Raw genomic sequence first — 19,914 nt, 5'->3', positions numbered from 1 at the left:
CCCGGCAAATGTTAGGACTATTATTTCGACAATTTGGAAATTATTTGTTCAATTCACATATTATTTTATAAAATTAATCACCTACTGAAACAGTGCTATATGATACTAATTTTAAATTTTATTAGATAGACTTTAAATGATAAATTCAAACTGTTCAAATCGATTTACTGTATGAGTGATGCGTTTTAATGCAAAATTTATTATTTTTTCGAGTTATTTTAATCCAAGTCAAGCAGTTAAAAATGTTGAAAAATGAATGTATTAAAATTAACTTAAAAACTCTCACATTTAACCGTTTGATTTGATACTAAATAAATTTGAAAATTAATTATCTCATCTGATAAATTCGTTTTCAATAAATTTGATTTAATTCATCTAACTTTTTTTATTTTATTTGACATCATCAATTTAAATATTGAAGATAATTTTTCTCTTAAGAGAAAAGAATGAAATGCCTAATGATTTTAATAATTAATTTGCAAATAGATTTATTTAGAACTATTTATGTGTTTAAGTTTAAAATTAAGTTACAAATTCAACTTTCAAAAAGTAAACGGAGCTCATCCGGTCCCCGTCTGAAACATAGGGGTCTTTAATATTAGTGCAGATCTAAGTAGTACGAATTTTGAAGTTGATCGGATAGTTCAAATGCATTAACTCAAAAGTTTTTTTTTTTTTGAGTTAATGCAGAGGAAATGAATTCCTCTTAAATTCCCTTCTCTCAAGAGAAAAGTTTCAAAATAAATAAATAAATAAAATAATAGATAGTGCATTGTATTAATACTTGTTTTAACTTTTAACTGTGTTGTCAGATGTGAACTCGTCATGGAGGTACCTGACTCAACACAATTGAAACGGACGGCTCAGATTCACTCTCAGGCTCTCAGCCGGTGTTTGTTCGGATGACACAGGGGCAGTATTTGTGCTTAGAGATTCATGTCAAGTTAAAAAGAACAATTTTAGACCGTCGATTCAATTATACTCAAGTCTGGTAACCTGAGGGGATGTGAATTTGCCATATCTGTCCCTTCAGGCTGTTTTAAGTTTAACTGTATTAATTAATACTGTGCACGATCTCTATGTGCATGTGTCATACTCATATGTCTCTTTAATGGAATGAAAGCAATTTGAGAATATTTTGTCTTTAGAAAGTATTAAAAAATAAGAAAAAGAAACAGAAAGAATGTCTGTAAATTTTTTATCGATCGTTCTATTTATAAAAATTTACAGACATTCTTTCTAAACTTTTCATATGCACACCCTAGATGTCGAGGTAGACCATAGTGTCTCAATCCAACTAATCCACTTTGCTGGGAAGTGTCGAGCCCTCATCACCTCCATTAGGAAAGGCCATTCAAGAGTGTCGAATGCTTTCCTAACATCAATCTTTACAAAGACTGCCTGGTGCTTAGTGTGTGCGATATGCTGCAAAATTTTTCTTGTCGAAACAAAATTTTCAGAGATCTGTCTGCCTTGGATAAAAGCGGTCTGATTGACCGAAATGATTTCCGGGAGCACCACTCGCAATCTGTTGGAAAGAACCTTAGCAATTAACTTTGGAATTAAGTTAATGATGCTAATAGGGCGGTAGTGAGTTGTGTTTTGCGGCACTTCAACTTTGGGAATCATCACAATGTTGGTCTTGTTGAACTAGTTCAAATCCAGACTGCCCTCATAGAATTGCTTGAAGATTTCACCTATCTGCTTCTTCATGTCTACCCAATAAGTCTGAATGAATTCATTGGGTAGACCGTCTGGTCCAGACGCTTTGTTCTTCGCTAATTGAAAGACCCCCTTCTCAATTTCTTCATCTGTAAACGGGCGTTGTAGAAAATTGAGGTCTGGATCCGTTAATTTTGCTGGATACAACGCGCTGGCATTGAATGGCTGAACCGATGTGGACTGTCCAAGAACCCCCTTCATCGTGTTGAGAAAGAGTTGGATTATCCCTTCCTGTCGGGAAATGGTGATTCCATTGTCCTCAATCGAAGTGACCCAGTTTCGTCGGAGTCTGGCGGAGGCATATGCATGAAAAGTTTACAGACGTTCTATTTGATCGAAGTGACCCAGTTTCGTCGGAGTCTGGGAATCCGTATCCTCTCTATTACCCTAACTTCTACATTGGGCTGCCCGAAACAAATAATCACCTGACCGATCAGTAGCCCGACTTTTTCCTTGGCAAAAAGAGAAGAGAGAAATTAGCGATATTTTACTTGCGCATCTATTTTCAGAATCATTTCATTCCTCCTCTCCCGCTCGCTAATTTGACCTCCTCTCCCGCTTGCTCTTGTGATTTTGCTCGCTCTAGCGGTTCTCTCGACGGATTTCGCCTCCTCCCCTCTCTCCATCCTCCTTGCAGAAAATCGAAGGTCAAATCAGTTGCTCGTTCTCATTCTCGAAGGTGAACCGAAGGTGATTTTATCTGTTCCACTGGTTCTTTGATTTAATTTGTGAAATACTAGCTTCTACTTGTATTTGTAAACTTCTACTTCTAATTTTTCTTAGCACTGCTTTTCTTGCTATATAGAGTTTTAGTTCACCAAAGGCTATAACTTTTCTATTTAATAATTAAATAAATTAAATGGTACGAAATTTATACTGGAAGCAATGACAGACAAATTTTGGTGCGGTCCCTATCTATTGCTGAAATTTTACTTAGAAATAAGTTTGAATTAGTTGTTCAATTATAATTTTTGGTGTTAAAATATCTAATTTATGTTCAATTACAGAGGTGACTTGAAAAGCAGTAACAGAAAGTGAACCTAGTAATGGAAGCTAGTAATGGAAGAGAGTGGATCCCTCGATTGGGTATGGAATTTGAATCAACAGAACAAGGATGGGAGTTTTGGATAAAGTATTCTGGAAAAAAGGGTTTCAATGTTAGAAAGAGCTATTGCAATCACAGTTACTTAGATGGTGTAATCACCTCAAGGGCATTTGTATGCACAAATGAAGGTTTTCGCAAAAAAGATAAACGAGATGATCAAACACTGTATCCTCGACAGGAGACACGTACCGGTTGCCCAGTTCGATTGGTACTGAGAGTGAATAGAAAAATCAAGAGGTATGAGGTAGGGGAGTTCATTGATGAGCACAATCACATCCTTCAACTGCCACAAGCATGTTATCTACTCCCTTGCCAACGAAAAGTAAGTTTATTGGTTAGAACCTTACATGAAAATTATGAGAATGACATTTTGATTACTTGTAATAAAAACTAGACATCAAAATTTGTAGGTAACTGAAGTTGCAACATATGATATTGATTTGGCTGATGATTCGGGAATTAGGCCAAAAGCAACCCACGAACTCATGGGTCGTCAAGTTGGTGGACTTCAAAATCTCGGTCATACTATCAGAGATCAGAATAATTACTTGCGAAATAAGCGAAAAGGTGCTATAATTCATGGTGAAGCTATTAGTATTTTGATGTACTTTTGTAAGCAAGCTTTAAAGAACCCTTCTTTCCAACACGAAGAGCAGGTAGATGACCAACAAGAGATTAGTAATATTTTTTGGGCTGAAGCACAGATGATAATTGATTATGGCCAATTTGGTGATGTAGTTATATTCGACACAACACATGGTACTAATAAGGATCATAGACCCTTTGGTGTATTTGTGGGTTTAAATCATTTTAGGGAAACCGTTATTTTTGGAGCTGTGCTTTTATACGACCAAACCATTGAGTCTTTTGAATGGGTATTCAACACTTTTCTTAAAGCTCATAACAATAAGAAACCTAAAAGTATATTTACCGATCAAGATGCCGCAATGGGAATAGCCATAGCTAATGTAATGCCGGAAGTAACACATAACTTGTGTACTTGGCACATTTCTGAAAATGCTACGAAGAACTTAATACGTTATGGCAAGGGTATTGTGGGAGAGTTTAAGGCGTGTCTATTTGGAATTGAAGAAGAATCTGAATTTGAAAAGGTTTTTAGTGATCTCGAAAACAAGGTGGGAGGGACTTGGTTACCTTTTATATATAAGTCGAAGAAAAAATGGGCATACTGTTATACAAAAAATTGGCATACTGTTATACAAACAAGTTTAAGGCGTTACATCCAATTTTTGACAGAAAAAAAGTTCAATACTATTCAATTACTAAAACAAAATAACAGTAGCTCAATTACTAACTTGAATAAGATAACAATAACAGTTCTAACCCTAAATATAGAAATACATTATGAAAATATAGAAATCCGTTACCAACCTGAGTAGTTCTGTTGTTGCCTTCTTACCCCGTACCAGTACCCCTTCCTACTCGATGTTGTAGTGTACCAGTGCAGTACCTAAGAAATCACAAGCGAGATCGAGCTGGGACGAGGGGGTAGGAAGAGAAGTAAAGGAAATTGATAGGAGATCAAGCTGAGCTGGTCGGAGGAGAAAGTATTGAAAGGAGAGAGCTGAGCTGGTAATAGAGAGGTTACGGATTCAGAGAGGAGCTTCTAACGGTGATTTTTTCTTGTGAAGAAAAAGAGAGACGGAGAGAGTTGGTCAGCAGTCGGTCAGCTTGTATAATAGCTTTGGTCAGCGTTTTTTAATAATATAAAACATCATATCCGTTGGATCTTGTGGACGGTGCAGATATCTGCCCAATGTAGAAGTTAGGGTAATAGAGAGGATACGGATTCGGAGTCTGGCGGAGTCTGTAAAATTCGTACCGATCTAAACCGGATTTTTTTTTATTTTTGTAATTTTTTACTAAAATATGAAAAGTTATTTAAATAGATAAAGTATTTTAAAATTTAAATATATTAGAAAGAGTTCATTTTTTTTTATTTTAACAGAGAAAACATAAAATAAAAAACTTGTTTAGATCGGTAGAATTTTACCGATTCAAACTAATTCAAACTTTAAATCGATAGAATTCCTATTAATTTTTCTACTCATGAAAATTTATAAATATTTTTTTTCTATTTCTCTTTCTTTTTGTCTAATATTGTCCAGAGACAAAAAAATTCTCAAACAATTTGCCACATAATTAAATAATACATAAATAAATGAGAAGCAACACGTGGCTCTATTGCCACGTGCCTCACCCCTTTCACCTAATTAATAGTCCCTCTACTCACTTTCCATTCGAAAAGAACAAGAAGAAAACCGAGCACACAATCAAATTGAAGAGAAATAAAAAAATATATATCGATTTGATTCTACTTTCGAGCAAAATGGTACAATTTTATCATTATTTATTTTTCCAGTACCTAATTTTATATTCTTATTCAAACATTCCATCTCTCTACTGACCTTACTGTTACAAAATCAGGCAAGGGATATCCACATCAAGCTTGCTTCAGTTGGATTAAATGAGCAGGGAACACCATGGAATGATGGTGGTCATCAGAAAATTGTGAAAATTGTGATAGGTTACACTCCATCTTTCATTAGTTCCATTGAAGCCGTATATAGCGACGGAGACGACGACACTCGAGTATTAGCTCCATGGCACGGAGCTAGGAGCAGCTCATTGATTAAGATGGTACATTTTTTGTGTTTTATTTTGAGTGAGGCTATGGTATTATGCATACCGCGGAATGGTATGGATCAGTAACTTCGTTTTCAAAGATGAAATAGTCGAGCTGAAATGATTAAAATGATCTCCATATAAAAATGTACTTGCATACTAAATTCTATATTTTTTTTTAGAATTTTTTAACTGATTTTGTAGATAGATAGAAAATTACTACTTTTGAATGGACTAGAATTTTTAGATCAAGTAATTTCCTACCAATCTAAAAAAAATAGTGCACAAATTGTAAGAAAGGTAAAATTTGATCTACAAGTATATTTTCATGTACTGTAGGGGCTATGTTATTTTTCTGATTATTTGATTACCCTTATAAGAATAATAAACTATTCTCATTTTTATAATAAAATTGATGAGAAAGACGCTGATAACATATATATTTTTTTTAATGACAATCAAATTTGCATATGAAGAGCTTAAAATAAAAAATAAAAAAAGACAATTTAATTAGATAATCAGTTATTGTGAAATTAATGTAGTGTGAACTCTGATTTGCCCATTTTTATTAGTCACGTCGTATGGATGGTAGTGAAAAAATTTCTCTCATTTGCCTACGGACTTTTACTAAACAAGAATAGAACATTTGAGTTGCCACATCACCAAATTAATTGAAGGCTTCACATATGTATTAAGATCCCGTGCATTACAATCCATCGACAAGATTTGGGCGTAGTTCATGGTGTACATTTGTACATCTGATATATTTTTCTCAAGGCATGTCTCTTAGAAAAATTGTGTCAGGATATATTAACTAGAAGGGAGCCATCGTCAAATGATTTTTGCATACTTTTTGTTCATTTATTTTTCTAAAATCTAATAAACAATTGACCCTCAATTAATTCAATAACAAGCCACTTTTATTCCCGCTTAAAAAATATAAATGATTCACTTATTATGTTCCAATGTGGAGGTTACTTGATTCTATAATCAGATGTAAATGATGCGGAATCCCAAATTTGTTCTTATTATGGGTTAGTATTGACATTAAATGTAGGTAATATATTGTGGTAACTAGTAATAGTGTATGAATAATTTCATTTCCCTTTCTACACAAGACAGAATATGAGCCATGGATAGAAAGGCCCAATAAAAATTTGAGTGGCCCAAAAGAAGAACCCCGGTGGCCCAGTCCCTTAACAGCATCTAACAAAAGCAGTATCTGGATCTTACTATACAAGTCAGGGTGCTTCTAGTTCCACAATAATTTAACAAAAGCAGTATCCAGACTTAAATTTTTGTCACCGCTGTCTAGTGCTTTTTGACACCGCTGCCTAGTGCACTAGTGCAGCTGATCAGGACATCTCATTCTCTTACTGATATTTTTATTAATAGAAATAAAATAAAATAAATATTGAAATACGGAATTACTTTTGGTTATTTTCGAAATATAGGTACAACGGGTTGTGCAAACCCGTCCACCGGACGGATCTAATTATCCCGTCCGGGTTATCGACTTCTTAATCACTTAATAAACTTAATCAACTTCGCACAAAAAAAAAAATAACAAAATCCGGACAGGTTGTGACATCCCGTCCCAGCGAAAAAAAAAAAAAAAAAAAAGTCCGGAACCCGTCCCAGCACAAAAAAAAAAAAAAAAAATTAAAATCCAATCATAGAGTTCCCAGAAATTAACATGCTACGTTACATAGTTCCAATTTAGGCATTCTATTTTACTTCCTGACATTACCTCAAACACCTTCACTGCATTACCAGTATACTGCACCAACGAAACATGAAAGCTCTTTATCCTGATCTCTGAAATTCTTAATTTCTTATCTTAACAGGGGCTCATTTGTGAATTATCTGATTAATAGAGTAAATGAGAGATGGTTTTACGGTGCGATAAAATCTGAAAAGTAGTCAAGAGAGAGAACAACTCGTTTATACTCAGTTTAGTATAATCTGAAAAGGACGGTGAAATGAAATAAGAGTGAAAAGCATGGGAGAGAAGAATAATTAGTGGCACGTGAAAGAAAGAAGTGTCGGGACGGGACGCCTAAACCCGTCCGGGTTTTTTCCTTTTTTTTTTATTGAGGACGGGACCTCTAAACCCGTCCGGATTTTTTCATTTTTTTGTTTTTGTTTATTTCCGCGAAGTTGACTAAGGCTAAAATCAGGGATTAACTCGGACGGGATAATTAGACCCGTCCGATGGACGGGTTTACACAACCCGTTGTACTTATATTTCGAAAATAACCAAGAGTAATCCCGTATTTCGATATTTATTTTATTTTATTTCTATTAATAAAAAAATCGGCACTCTCTTACGGTTCAACTCTTTTATATAGCATCTCCAACAGTTCAATCCTATGTTATCCTGACACTTCTAGGAAGCCATCGTACTCGTATCCGACATGTATCCAAAACCGACACGCGTACAATACGTATCTGGACTAGTGGAGTGGTGATAAGTACTTATCTGGACGGGCGTCAATGAGTGATCAAGAAGACTCATGGTCTCAATTAGTGACCTCCATTGCACTTTGGAGCAATGGCTACCATCTCCCAAAGTGGGAAAGTGGACGTCGTAATTTGTTGCAAAGGGGGTACGCGTTCGCGCGACCCTGCGAACTCTATTAAACCAAATTTTTTATTCGTTGGGAGAGAGGAAATGAATTAAAGACATTATCTCACCAACACTTGCATCTTACCACATGCATTTCGGAAGAATTTTCCTTCAAATATCAAGCTTGTATTTTGTTTTTCGTAAGGTCCATAAATGATAAAGTGAAAATAACTTTAATTCCAATATTTTCCTTCAACTAAAAAGCTGAAGAGATTTTCAGAATTTGTTTTGGTTTTTTTTGCAAGGTCTGAAAGAAATAATTTTGTATGCTTATATTTTGGTTTGTGTATTCCACATGCGTGTCGCTTACTGTCTTTCATAATTAAAAACGAATAATTAATTTGAAGTTTGAACCGCATGTTAGGACTCCAAGTAAGATTTTGTGGTAATATTTATAAGAGTAAAGATACTGTCCCCCCTTTCCAGTCCCCTATCTGTCCCCCCGATTAATGGTTTATGATAGTTAATTAATGCAATCATTAGTAGTCTCCCGCTATCTATAATTGAAAATCCCTCGCTGAATTCGCTGAACTTCAAATTTTCCTTCTCCACGGCTTCCTTCTCCGAGTCTCTTTCTCGGCGTGGTGCACCGTCGAGATCCGGCGAGAAGAGTGTGGTGCACCGTCGAGATCTAGCGAGGATAGCGTGGTGCACCTTCGAGATTCGACGAGGAGAGCGTGATGCACCATCGAGATCCGACTAGGAGAGTGCGGTGCACCATCGAGATCCGGTCGGGAGAGCGTAGTGCACCATTGGAGGGGTCCATGCTAGCCCAGCGAAGGTTGTCAGAGTGGAACATATGAATACTTTATTAGTTAGATATGAATACTTCATTTGTTAGATATGCATACTTCATGTTAAATATGAGTACTTTTTGGAAGAGGTGGGGTAAGAGAGATGAATCTGACAATGAATTTTGAACTGTATAAATTATTTCGAACATGTATGAATACTTCGTACTCGTCAGTATGAATACTTCTTGGAAGAGGTGGGGGTGAGAGAGATGAATCTGACTTTGAATTTTGAATTGTATAAATTATTTTGAACATGTATGAATACTTCGTAAACGTCAGTATGAATACTTCTTGGAAAAGGTGGGGTGAGAGAGATGAATCTGACTTTGAATTTTGAATTGTATAAATTATTTCAAACATGTATGAATACTTCGTAATCGTCAATATGAATACTTCATTTGTATAGATATGAATACTTCATTTGTATAGATATGAATACTTCTTTATTTAGATATGAATAATATATAGATTCACTGTAGTGGTCCCCAATCTTGGCAAATGTTGCTTTCAGACGGTTGCGGTCCCCAATCCAGGCTGTCACAAGACGTTAGCGATCCCCCTGGTCGTTACTGGTCCCCTCCAGCTTGTGTTTACATATGACGAATGGTTCTGATAATAAGTATGAATACTATAAATTCGTAGGTATGAATACTATACGTTTTGACTATTAATAAAATAGCATTAATCTTGCTCTTTAGTGGTAGTTAGCACGTTTTAACTATTTTTTTGTCTTTTAGTGCGGGAGACAGATAGGGGACTGAAGTAGGGGGACTGTTAGTCGATCCCTATTTATAATAGTATAAAGTATAGCTTGGTTCGCTAAATGGCCAGTTAGGTTTTAATTTTTAAATATAGTTTAAAATTGCAGGTTGATGTTCAGTTGCAAAAGTTCAACATTTCCTTTAAGAAAAAACATGATTAAACTTTCGTTAATTTTTCCTCTTAAGGTAAAATGTAGGTATAATACAAATCAATATTTATCATCCATGTTCTTTTATTCCGACGCATAAATAAAGCAAAATTACAATTGTGTACCTAGTCTATTAGCAAAAGAAAAAGGGTTCAAAGTATTTTTATAAATAACAACAAATAATACACTGAAGTTTAATAAATTAAAAACTGACATCATTAAAAATAAAAAATAAAAAAGCTCATCTATTCTCTCGCCACCTTTTCATCACTGAAAGAGTACTAGAAATGCCCAACAAAATATTTTACACTAAAATCCGCTCCAATATCAGAAGACAGCAGGTAGAAAAGAAAAACACTGCCGTAACATTATTCAACCTCTGTAGCACACAAAAGCTATACAAACTAAAACTAACTTCTTTTCAAACCAGAAGTTGGGTTCCATTCTTCTCCAAACTGAACTTGGGCTCAGTTGGGTACACAAAAATTGTACTGGCAGCAACCGAAGGGTTCAACTGAGCCGAGTATCTGACGGACGTAACTGTAATTCTGGGTAATTGTTGTGAACCAGAAGTAAACGCAACAAATTTGTAACTAAGTACGTGCTCCTTGCCTGGCAAAACTGAAGCCGAGTGGACATGGGCCCCACAGAATACGAAGTTTTGCGAATCACCAAGTGAATATTTTATCTCTTGTAATAAACTCGTGGTATTCTTGACCTTTATATATAGAGAGAAAGGGGCGCCGACAATTGCAAATGGGGGGCATTCTATTGCTGCAACAAGTGGCGGCTCTTCCACACAGACACGAGGCAAGCTGTGTTTGGTTGACACAGTTTGGGATTGGTCTTGGTTTTGATTCTCTCTCATCCACTCAAGACAAACCACACCTAGAGAGAAGTTAGGATTAGCTACCAGTGGGGTTACCGAAAATACCCCTCTGAACTCCTCACCAGGAACAAACCGAGTATTATGCTTATCAGAAATCCCACTTATCTCTTGTACCTCAAATAACTTCTCACTTGAATCGGTACCACTCTCTGGTAAAACTTTCATTGAGACCAGGTTTAATGGCACCTCGTTGCAATTTTTTGCACTGATAATTACAATGTTATTTTCTTTTAATGCTAGTGAAACCTTTTGTTCTTCACCAGGAGTGATCATGGACCTAACATTAGAAATCAAAAGGGGCTCGCGTCTAAAGGGCATCATAAAACGGTGGTTAATCAAAAATGGCACCTTGCCTTCAATTTGTAAGCTTCGGTGCACATTAACTCGTTGATCCGCATCTCCAGGATTGTACCCGAGCGAGACATACAACATGACTGATTTGGGTCTGTGCCACCTTATATCCAGGTTACAAGACCACGAGTCACCTTCTTTCAGAACTGGTACCGACACAACCCCAAATGAGTATTGAATTTTCTTTATAACATCAGTTTCTGTTTCTTCAAGCAGGTCAGTCTTTGAAGTGTCTTCCTTCTCTTCAGGTAGTCCTGAAATGCTAAGTAACTCCACATGGTGTGCATCAGAATCATCTGTTTCTCTCGGGCTCATTAGCATGCCACCACCCCGTGCATCTACTAAATTAATTTTTAATTCACCAGCACGTATCACATGCCCAGTGGAAACAACATGCACCGGGATTCGGAAAACCTCTCCTACTAAGGCAGGGCTAGTGGAGTTGACTGTGAGGTCTACTAATGGGTTGGGTTCCTCAACCTGTATAGATTTCTGGCCCGATAAGGAAAGTGCTGGGTCAAGGGTCGGATAGGTCTCAGGCTGGTTCTCATACTTCCACATAGCAAGATCCTCCATTAAAGCTGGGCTTTCTGCCCGACAGAAAATGATGAGATTGTTATTGATTTTAGCTTTTACTGACAAGCATTCAAGCTTACCACTTTGTCCTGCATAAAGCAATTTGAAAGGAGAAAATAAATATAATTTCAACTTTGCGAGAAAGGAATCAAAACAAGGTATTCTTCACTGAACTAACCCAAGGAAACAAGAAACCTTAAGAGAATTTTACAAAACAAAGTGTGTCATGCTCTACCTGATTTAACCTCACGTGTTAACCGTAGCCATTTATTGGTTGACACCTCAAACAGTTCTGACATGCTAAAATTGCATGCAGGTTGGTTGAACTCCACTTCCAGCGAGTCAAGCTTACATGGCAATGGCAGTTGTGAAAGGAGCGACACGGTTATCGAGGTATCCAAACCAGGCTTGACCGATTTCTCAACAAAAGCTACAGCAACAAGCAGCACAGCCCTCAATGGGCTTACCGGGTCAATGTCCAAGCCAACAGGTTCGGTTTCTACCTCAAAATTTAGTACCTCCCTCTGTATCTCCTCTCTCCTCGCCAAAGTGGCTGGACCCGCGGGCCCATAGTCAATAGTTTTCTCAGAACCAGTCAACATAACCGGCAATGCAGCCATCTCAAGGGAATATGCAATATAATCTTTTGTCGACCCTAATCTGATGGCACAATCCCTCAGGTATCCCAAAACTTCCCAGAGAAGAAGTGCCCAACCCTCGCGACGGTACAGTGCTGCAACAGTGTCAAAGAGTTGCTTGGAGTTTGTGAACTCATCAGAAGCATGGTACTCGCGGGCCATGCCAATGGTACAGAGGCATGCCATACGTTGGGACCCATTGGAGGAGAAGGATTCTTGAGCCCTTTTGTAAAGAGCTATTATTTCATAACAGTCTTGAAACCGCTCTGCCTCAGCCAATGTATATGCCACGTATTCTGCATCAGAGAGGCTGCATGAACAGTTGTAAAACATCAGAAATCAATCTCCTTGGCCTGAGTAATAATACTTAGACCCTAGTTGGGCAATTTGAAGCAAAAAAAAAACCTTTGCTATTTAACCTTGAAAATTTAATCTAATCTTACACCAATTAACCCTCAATGGTGCTGTTAAGATCAAATCACCCTGCTTAGCCTAATAAGCCTGAAATAAAAATGCTACATAGAAAGTGTTGTCTGTAAGTGCCAGAACAAACCTGACTGTTCTGGTACCACTGGTATGTACAGTATTGGGTGCAAGGGAAGCTTCTCACTTCAAATTTTGGTGTGATCTTCTACATATCTTAGTAAATTAATGCTTGGACAGCTTACAATGCATTAAATTTTTCAGGAATAAGTATAACGAGGGGAACAATAACAATGTTAAGTGACCGACTTGCACAATCCATTTAAATTTTCAGGAATAAATAACCCAAAATAAAAGACAACAAAAACTGATAGAGTGAGATACTAACGGTAAAGATGTGACAATATCGCCTTCCTCAACCAGACGTGCTGATTGGCCTATATAAATTGATGGCATCACTGAATCAGGAGCCTCTGTTATCTTAGTCGGGAGATCTGTCTTGGATAATGACGACCTTTCCAAACAAGATCTCTTTTCTCTCATGTAATTGGCTGCTAACTGCCATACACAACAAAAAAGGAACAAAAATAAGAACCACCAACTATATGGAACGGAATACACCTTCTCCAACCCCCCCCCCCCCCCCCCCCCGCGTTCTAAGATAGAAGGCAATTTTACCTTCTATCTCCTTCAAAGGTGAAACCCCACATTCTGCCATGTTTGACTCTAGTAGAAACTAACTTAAGATCTTAATTTTTATCGTGCATAATGACATTTCTGCCTTTCAACTAATTCTTCAACCATGGGACTAGATCAACAGGAGGGGGCGAGAGAGAGAGATAGCGAGGGACGGAGGGACCAACCTGATAATAATAAGCCGGTTGAAACTCCCACTCAGAGAAGGGGCTCTCAGCAGTTCCAAACCGAGGAGAGAGTGAACTTGGTGGGCCAGCAGCTGTCGTCTCTAATAACTCAGCAAAAACAAGGTATTGCCGGCTGAACCACTCCCAGTGCACGAAATCCACTTCAGAGGGGCCCACCAGTCTTTTGTAGGCTTTTATGTGTTTAAGAAACCGTGCCACAGCCTCCATTATTTTACTGCCATGGAGCAAAAGAGTTGATATTTTAAAGTGAAGCTGCTCGGCTATAGTTTTTATTTCGACCAAGCGTTGTATAGGAGGTAATCGAGTTGAGGTATTTGTCATCTATAAAGGAGGGAAAGCATGGAAATAGAAGAAGAGAAGTGTTAGAAAGAAAGATTGTCATGTATGAATCAGGCAAGCCAGCAAGTATCAGGGCCATGCAAATAGTAGAGCAATTAAATGATGCTAATTTGTTTGTCAACTTATTTTCATGATTTTGATTACCTTTTTATTCTTTAGCTATAATTTACACAAGAAGATGAGGTTTGTATTAGGATGACTAAGCATTAAGATAATAAGTATTACAGTATTGGGTCATCTGGCCAGCTAGCTGTCAAATGAGTTACATGGCAACCTATAGGAATCAAATTGTTTCAAGCCACCTTTATATTCATTTTTTTTCCAGTTTTACTCACATGTGCACGTTAACTCACCTGTTTTTCTATTTTGTTTAGAAGTAGGACCGAGATAGTTTATTAACATTGGATTTGCCAACATCAATCAAGCAAGACAATGGTGATTAAACCAGATCTTGCTGAACCAGGATTACACAAAACAGGTATAAACTATTAAGGTAATTTTTAAACCACTACCAAAAAGTATAAATTCCAAAAATGCTTGATCCCACTACAAGAAATTCACAGTATTTTTATTTATATTATTCAGCACCGTTATTATTGCTAATTCCAACAAATCAAAATACTACAGCAATCTAATATAAAGATCGAGGATTGGAACTCACTTCCCGTAAAACACGGTATGCTTCCTCATAGAATTTGAGTGCTTCATTCCAATCCCTCCTAAACTCGGCATAGATGGCAATCTGGAAAATGATTAGAGATGATGTTAATTGAATGGAAAAATATTACCAATTATCTAATAAAAAAAAGTTGATCCCTACTGTACACGTCCAATTATAGCCCCAAGTATTTACAAACATGGTCAATGCAAACAAACAGACAAGACTGAAGTGCAGAGAGAGAGAGAAGAGTTACCTTGAAGCAATAGCGAATATTCAACTCAGGATAAGGAGAACTCTTCTTTTCAATGATGCTTCTTATTCTACGACCCTCTTCCTTATAGTACATCAAACAAAGCTCCGCAAAGAGACTCGCAAGCCTAAATAATTAAACATAAATCAGACAGTATTTGGTGCATAAATAAACAGAAAAAAAAATAAACAAATACATAAATAACCAAAGAGTAAAATTAAAATCGGTTCATGTTTTAGCCAACACCAGCTTTCCCCAAGTATAAATCACTTACTTGTTGAGAGATTGTCTCAAGTCAGAGGCATCATTTTGAACAAACGTGACTAGATGTTTGGGTTCAATTTCAGCTCGTTTCCTCAAAGCAATCATCAGATCCTCACTCGGCTCCTCTAACAAAGAGGAAATTGTCACATACAAATAATTGAAAAGTGCACTTGACACATATAGCAAATGCACCATACATTTCTGATAATTTTAAATAACACCGAGCATTATTGAGATTAAGGAACTTGCACCCTGAACATGATCTTAGTGTTGCTGTAAAGATACATCAGTGCATATCACTAAATTCCTGACGATTTTCTCTGTCTCAGCTAAGCTTTAGTTTTCTATGATCTGAGGTAAAACTAAGAAAACAAGTGGTGCAAGGCCACAAGATCATTTGAATTTTTTATCAATAGATTTCTTAGTCCTAATTTGTATGATGAAAGTTAGTTGAGGCTAGCACCGCTTACAGGAATCTGGGGTTAGTTGTCCCAGTGAAATTTTAATAAAATTTCAAAATAACCACAGAAAACTTTTAGTGTAGTTTCTGCAAACAACCTTACAAAATAGCTCTTGGCCCCACTAAGGAAGTTTTCTTCCTCCGCCACTGGTTTAGGCTTAATCCAGGTATGAATTGCACAACCTTTTTTGGTTAATTGAGGCATTTATCAACCGTTCCATCATGTTACCATTTTTGCATATGGTTGACCATTCTGACTATTTCATACCAATGTTTTCTAAGTATTATAACTTTTGAACACCATACTGCTCTGCAAAATTGCATTCACATACATTGTACCAGAAGTACATCATTTAAATAAAATTAAGCTTGCTATTACTGTATCATTATGAGGTCTTACATGTAAATCAGCATCCTAAAATACTCAATTCACAAGTTAGAAGTAAGAACTCACCAGTTTCTTGTGTATGCACTAGAACAACAACTAATCGCGTACTCCTTCCATGAACCACTGATCTGTTTCAACCAAGAATCACATTAGAACTATATGTCATGACCAGAGGCATCTAAGTTTCCAAAATGCACTCAACTAAAATTAAATTAAATTGAAAAATGAAACAAAATTAGAACTGACTTCAAGTTCTCTAGATCTGTACAAGCCTGAAGCCACTGCGCAGGATCACCTGAAATCTGATCTGCACGAAACAGCGCTGCGACCACTGCTGGGACCCGCGTGCGGTGCTTAAGCAGCCAATCACGCTTAAGAATGCCAGATGGAAGGACGGGAGTGGGCTGGGAAAGTGGATCCCTGCTCTTCTTACGCGCTAAAACAGAGGCTTTGGTGAAATCAGGTAAGGCGAGAGTGTTGATCGGAGGTTGCTCAGAGTGGAGGAAGGCAGAGATGGGGTGGTGAAGCTCAGGGCAACCGGCGAGACAAACCAGCGATACTGGAGGCGTGCGGAGCTCCTCCGGGTAGTCCTCCATTGACGGTAAGGACTGGAGACGTGCTGTGCGTCGCAGGAATGGAGAGGAGAGAATGAAGTCTCCTCTTTGGGGAACTGAGAAGGGATGAAGACCGGGAGAGGATCGATTTTGTAAGAAAAATGTTATTTGTTAATTGGGTCTGTGCCTCCTTTGTTAATTTTTTTTTTTGGGCATTTAAGTTAACCCGTAAAGGCCCAATTATTGTTGGATGTGAATGGGATTATAAAAGATATTCATAAAAAAAAAAGCTCCGTAAAGGAGCAACAAACTATGTTCAAAACTGTGAAAAAACTGGAAAAAGGTAAAAGTTTCAAATAGAGTCACTTTAAATTTAAAATATGGGTATTATTGATGGAAATAAATCTGCTATTATTCTCATGGAATAATATGAATATTTTATTCATATCTCAACCGTTAATCTTTGTTGAGATTCATACATAAAAAAAAATGTTCATTAAGATTCGCACATGAAAAACTTTGAACGGTTTGGATCGGAATAGCAAATTCCTGTTATTCCAAAGATGAGATATGGAATATGGTAAGATTATGTTATTATGTTATACACACTTTGGATATGACGGGAAAAATAATAGACTAATTTTAAAAAATAAAACAGAAATAATACTTGTTATGTAGATAAGTTTCAATACTTTATAATTTATAATTCATCATCTAAAACCAATTCAAACCAATTCAGTAGATTTTGAAATTAAGATGACCAAAATACTTCATAAACTTAACAACAATATAGTTCAACTCACGTTATAATATATATATATATATATATATATATGTGTGTGTGTGTGTGTGTGTGTGTGTGTGTGGAGTAGAACTAGGGTGTTCTTAAGTTCACCGAGCCCCTTAGTAAACTCAAGTCTAAAACTCATCAAATCATATTCAAAATGATAAATCCGAACAGTTGAAACCCGCCTACCTTACGAGTGATGCGTCTACATGTAAGTTACACCAACTCGATGTGAAGAATGTGTTTCTCCATGGGATCTGCTGGAAAAAGGTGTATATAGAGACACCCCTAGGTTTCAACACAAACCAAACAGTATGTAGACTGAGAAAGTCCCTGTATAGATTGAAATAGTCTCCTCGAGCTTGGTTTAACAAGTTCATGAGAGCTATGGTAGGAATGGGATATCAGTATATCAATGCTGACCACACGGTATTTTTCTAACAACATGGTGGTTATATTACTATGCTTGCTGTGTATGTTGATGATATGATTGTCACTGGTGATGATGAGAGAGAGATTGCTCAGCTGTGTTGGCTTTGGGAACCCTCGACTTATTCGTTTGACTGGATTTGCAAAACATACATAATTGCATTTTACAATTTTCCTTCTTGAGAATTTGTGCAAGTTCATGACAGCTGAAGGTTCAGTAATTATGCATCAATGATGAATTAATGAACTGCAATACAACATCAATGATGCAGTCATGAAGCGCGAGACATTAGATAGCAAAAGAATTAACTCAAGATTAAGGATAATTAATCTATAAAATTGGTAAAATAATCTTGAGATTGATCTAAGTGAGGCCTACCATTACAACGGTCAAGGAACTGTTACAATGGTATAAATAAATCCTCTGAAAATCCCGTGACATATAAAATGGTTTTTAGCATCACCAAACGCTAACCATTCCAGAGGATTACCATTATGAGAATCGTTGCAACGGTCATGGACTGTTGTCAACAGTATCCACCGTTACACTCCAAACCGCTCATATTAACATATTGTTGTGACGATCCCTTGTACTGTTGCAATGGTCAGCACCACTTACTTCCTTTTTATCAGCTCTCTATAAATAAAAGCTATACCAAGGTTTGGAGTATCACTCTAGCCACCCCAACTTCAATATTTCGTATTTACAGATCTAGAGAAAGTTGTTATTGCTTGTGCACTTCAACTTCAATACTCACAATCAATCTCAAGCTTATTCAATCAATTCAACAACTCCTAGAGTGATTCTGCGTGATCAAATCAATTACTACTTCGAGCCTTGTGCTCACCTAGCAATCCTTGAATCCTCGCGAATCATATTGTATTCCTTTGAGCCTTTAGTTCTCCTATTCGGGCCGTGTGACTTCCCAAAAGATTGTAAGGGCTCACCGGTTCCGCCTTGTAATATTTTCTCATTGCGTAAAGAAAGACGCACCATCTCAAAGGTCGCGGGCCCCGGAGACGTAGGCATTAGTGCCGAACTTCGTAAACAACTCTCGTGTCAAGTGTCTCTAAACTCTACTATTTACTTTAGTTATTTTACATTTAGTTTAGGATAAAGTTATTTTAATTTTCACCCATAATAACTTATAGACACGTTATAACTTTATTAATTAGACAAAAATCTAAAAAGGTCCTATTCACTCCCTATCTAAGTGCCTTTGGGACCAACAAACCGAAGGTGAGATTGGGCAAAGAATTTGAGGTAAAGGACCTTGGTTAGTTCAGATACTTCATTGGGATTGAGGTGGCTCATGGAGTAGAGGGGTTGTGTTATCTCAGAGGAAGTATGCGCTAGACTTACTAACAAAAACAGGCATGCCAGGATGTAGGCCTGCAGTTACTCCAATTGATCAGATGCATAAGTGCACATGCTGGAGAGCCAATTGATCGGAAGAGATATCAGAGGTTAGTAGGTCGGTTGATCTATCTGAGTCATACTCATCCCAATATTTCATTTGCAGTAAGCGTGGTGAGTCACTACATGCATGATCCAAGGAAGAGCCATATGGATGCAATTTATCAAATTATGAGATACTTGAAGAGTGCTCCAGGAAAGAGGTTGTTATTCAAGAATAATGGTCATCTGGGCATTGAGGGCTATTATGATTCTGATTGGGCTAGTTGTGTGATAGGGTGGAAATCAATGCTAATAATATTTATTGTTGGGTTTTGACGGTTCAAACCCATTGATTAAGTATGTTGGGGTTTTGACGGTTCAAACCCATTTATTTGCTTAAGGTGCGGAAAGAGTAAAATAAAAATTTTTACATCTAACTTAAGCTACGGATTAAATGAATCAAGGAGATCCGTTTAATCCTATTTACAGATCTACTCCATAATTGATTTTCTAAAGCTTTAAATCTATTTACCAATTAAATAGATTAATATAACAATTTATACCTTATTTCCATATCACAGTTGGAATGCAGATGAGCGAGAAGGGCTACACCAGGGAAGAAATCGACTCGGAGTATCACACGTGTGATACCTCTATTAGTTATCCACCAGGACTAACCGGAGAGCGGTTTATTTCTTTTGCCAGAAATACCATAAACTGCGGAATTCTGCAAAAACACTATTCACCGAAACCGTAATCGAGAAAGAGAGAAAATAGAAACTCGAATCGATCAGACAGATCAGATACGATATATGT

General features: G+C 37.0%; 3 protein-coding genes and 1 non-coding gene across 4 annotated transcripts in view; 3 read left to right on the top strand and 1 right to left on the bottom strand.

Annotated features, from left to right (window-relative positions):
- The window catches only part of LOC144560121 (splicing factor U2af small subunit B-like), an 85,680-nt gene that overhangs the window by 28,259 nt on the left and 37,507 nt on the right, over window positions 1-19,914 (top strand). The gene's annotated exons all lie outside the window — the stretch shown is intronic.
- On the top strand, window positions 2,734-9,818 carry LOC144560292 (protein FAR1-RELATED SEQUENCE 5-like). Its single transcript, XM_078309457.1, has 4 exons — window positions 2,734-3,149; window positions 3,238-4,041; window positions 5,276-5,488; window positions 9,765-9,818. The coding sequence occupies exons 1-4, from the start codon at window positions 2,769-2,771 to the stop codon at window positions 9,816-9,818; spliced, it is 1,452 nt and encodes a 483-aa protein (XP_078165583.1). The 5' UTR covers window positions 2,734-2,768.
- On the top strand, window positions 7,948-8,104 carry LOC144561134 (U1 spliceosomal RNA). Its single transcript, XR_013513617.1, has one exon. It is a non-coding gene; the product is annotated as a U1 spliceosomal RNA (small nuclear RNA).
- On the bottom strand, window positions 9,956-16,631 carry LOC144560117 (trafficking protein particle complex subunit-like protein). Its single transcript, XM_078309268.1, has 9 exons — window positions 16,176-16,631; window positions 15,996-16,057; window positions 15,092-15,206; window positions 14,821-14,944; window positions 14,568-14,648; window positions 13,547-13,888; window positions 13,072-13,241; window positions 11,858-12,570; window positions 9,956-11,711 (listed from the first exon to the last, which is right to left on the bottom strand). Exons 1-9 carry the CDS (start codon window positions 16,523-16,525, stop codon window positions 10,228-10,230), a joined length of 3,441 nt encoding a protein of 1,146 aa, XP_078165394.1. The 5' UTR covers window positions 16,526-16,631; the 3' UTR covers window positions 9,956-10,227.

This window comes from Carex rostrata, chromosome 10 (assembly GCF_964058835.1).
Source record: "Carex rostrata chromosome 10, lpCarRost1.2, whole genome shotgun sequence".
NCBI classification, from domain to species: Eukaryota; Viridiplantae; Streptophyta; class Magnoliopsida; order Poales; family Cyperaceae; genus Carex; species Carex rostrata.
Note: the sequence above shows the minus strand (reverse complement) of the source record. Positions and strands in the feature narration are given on the sequence as shown.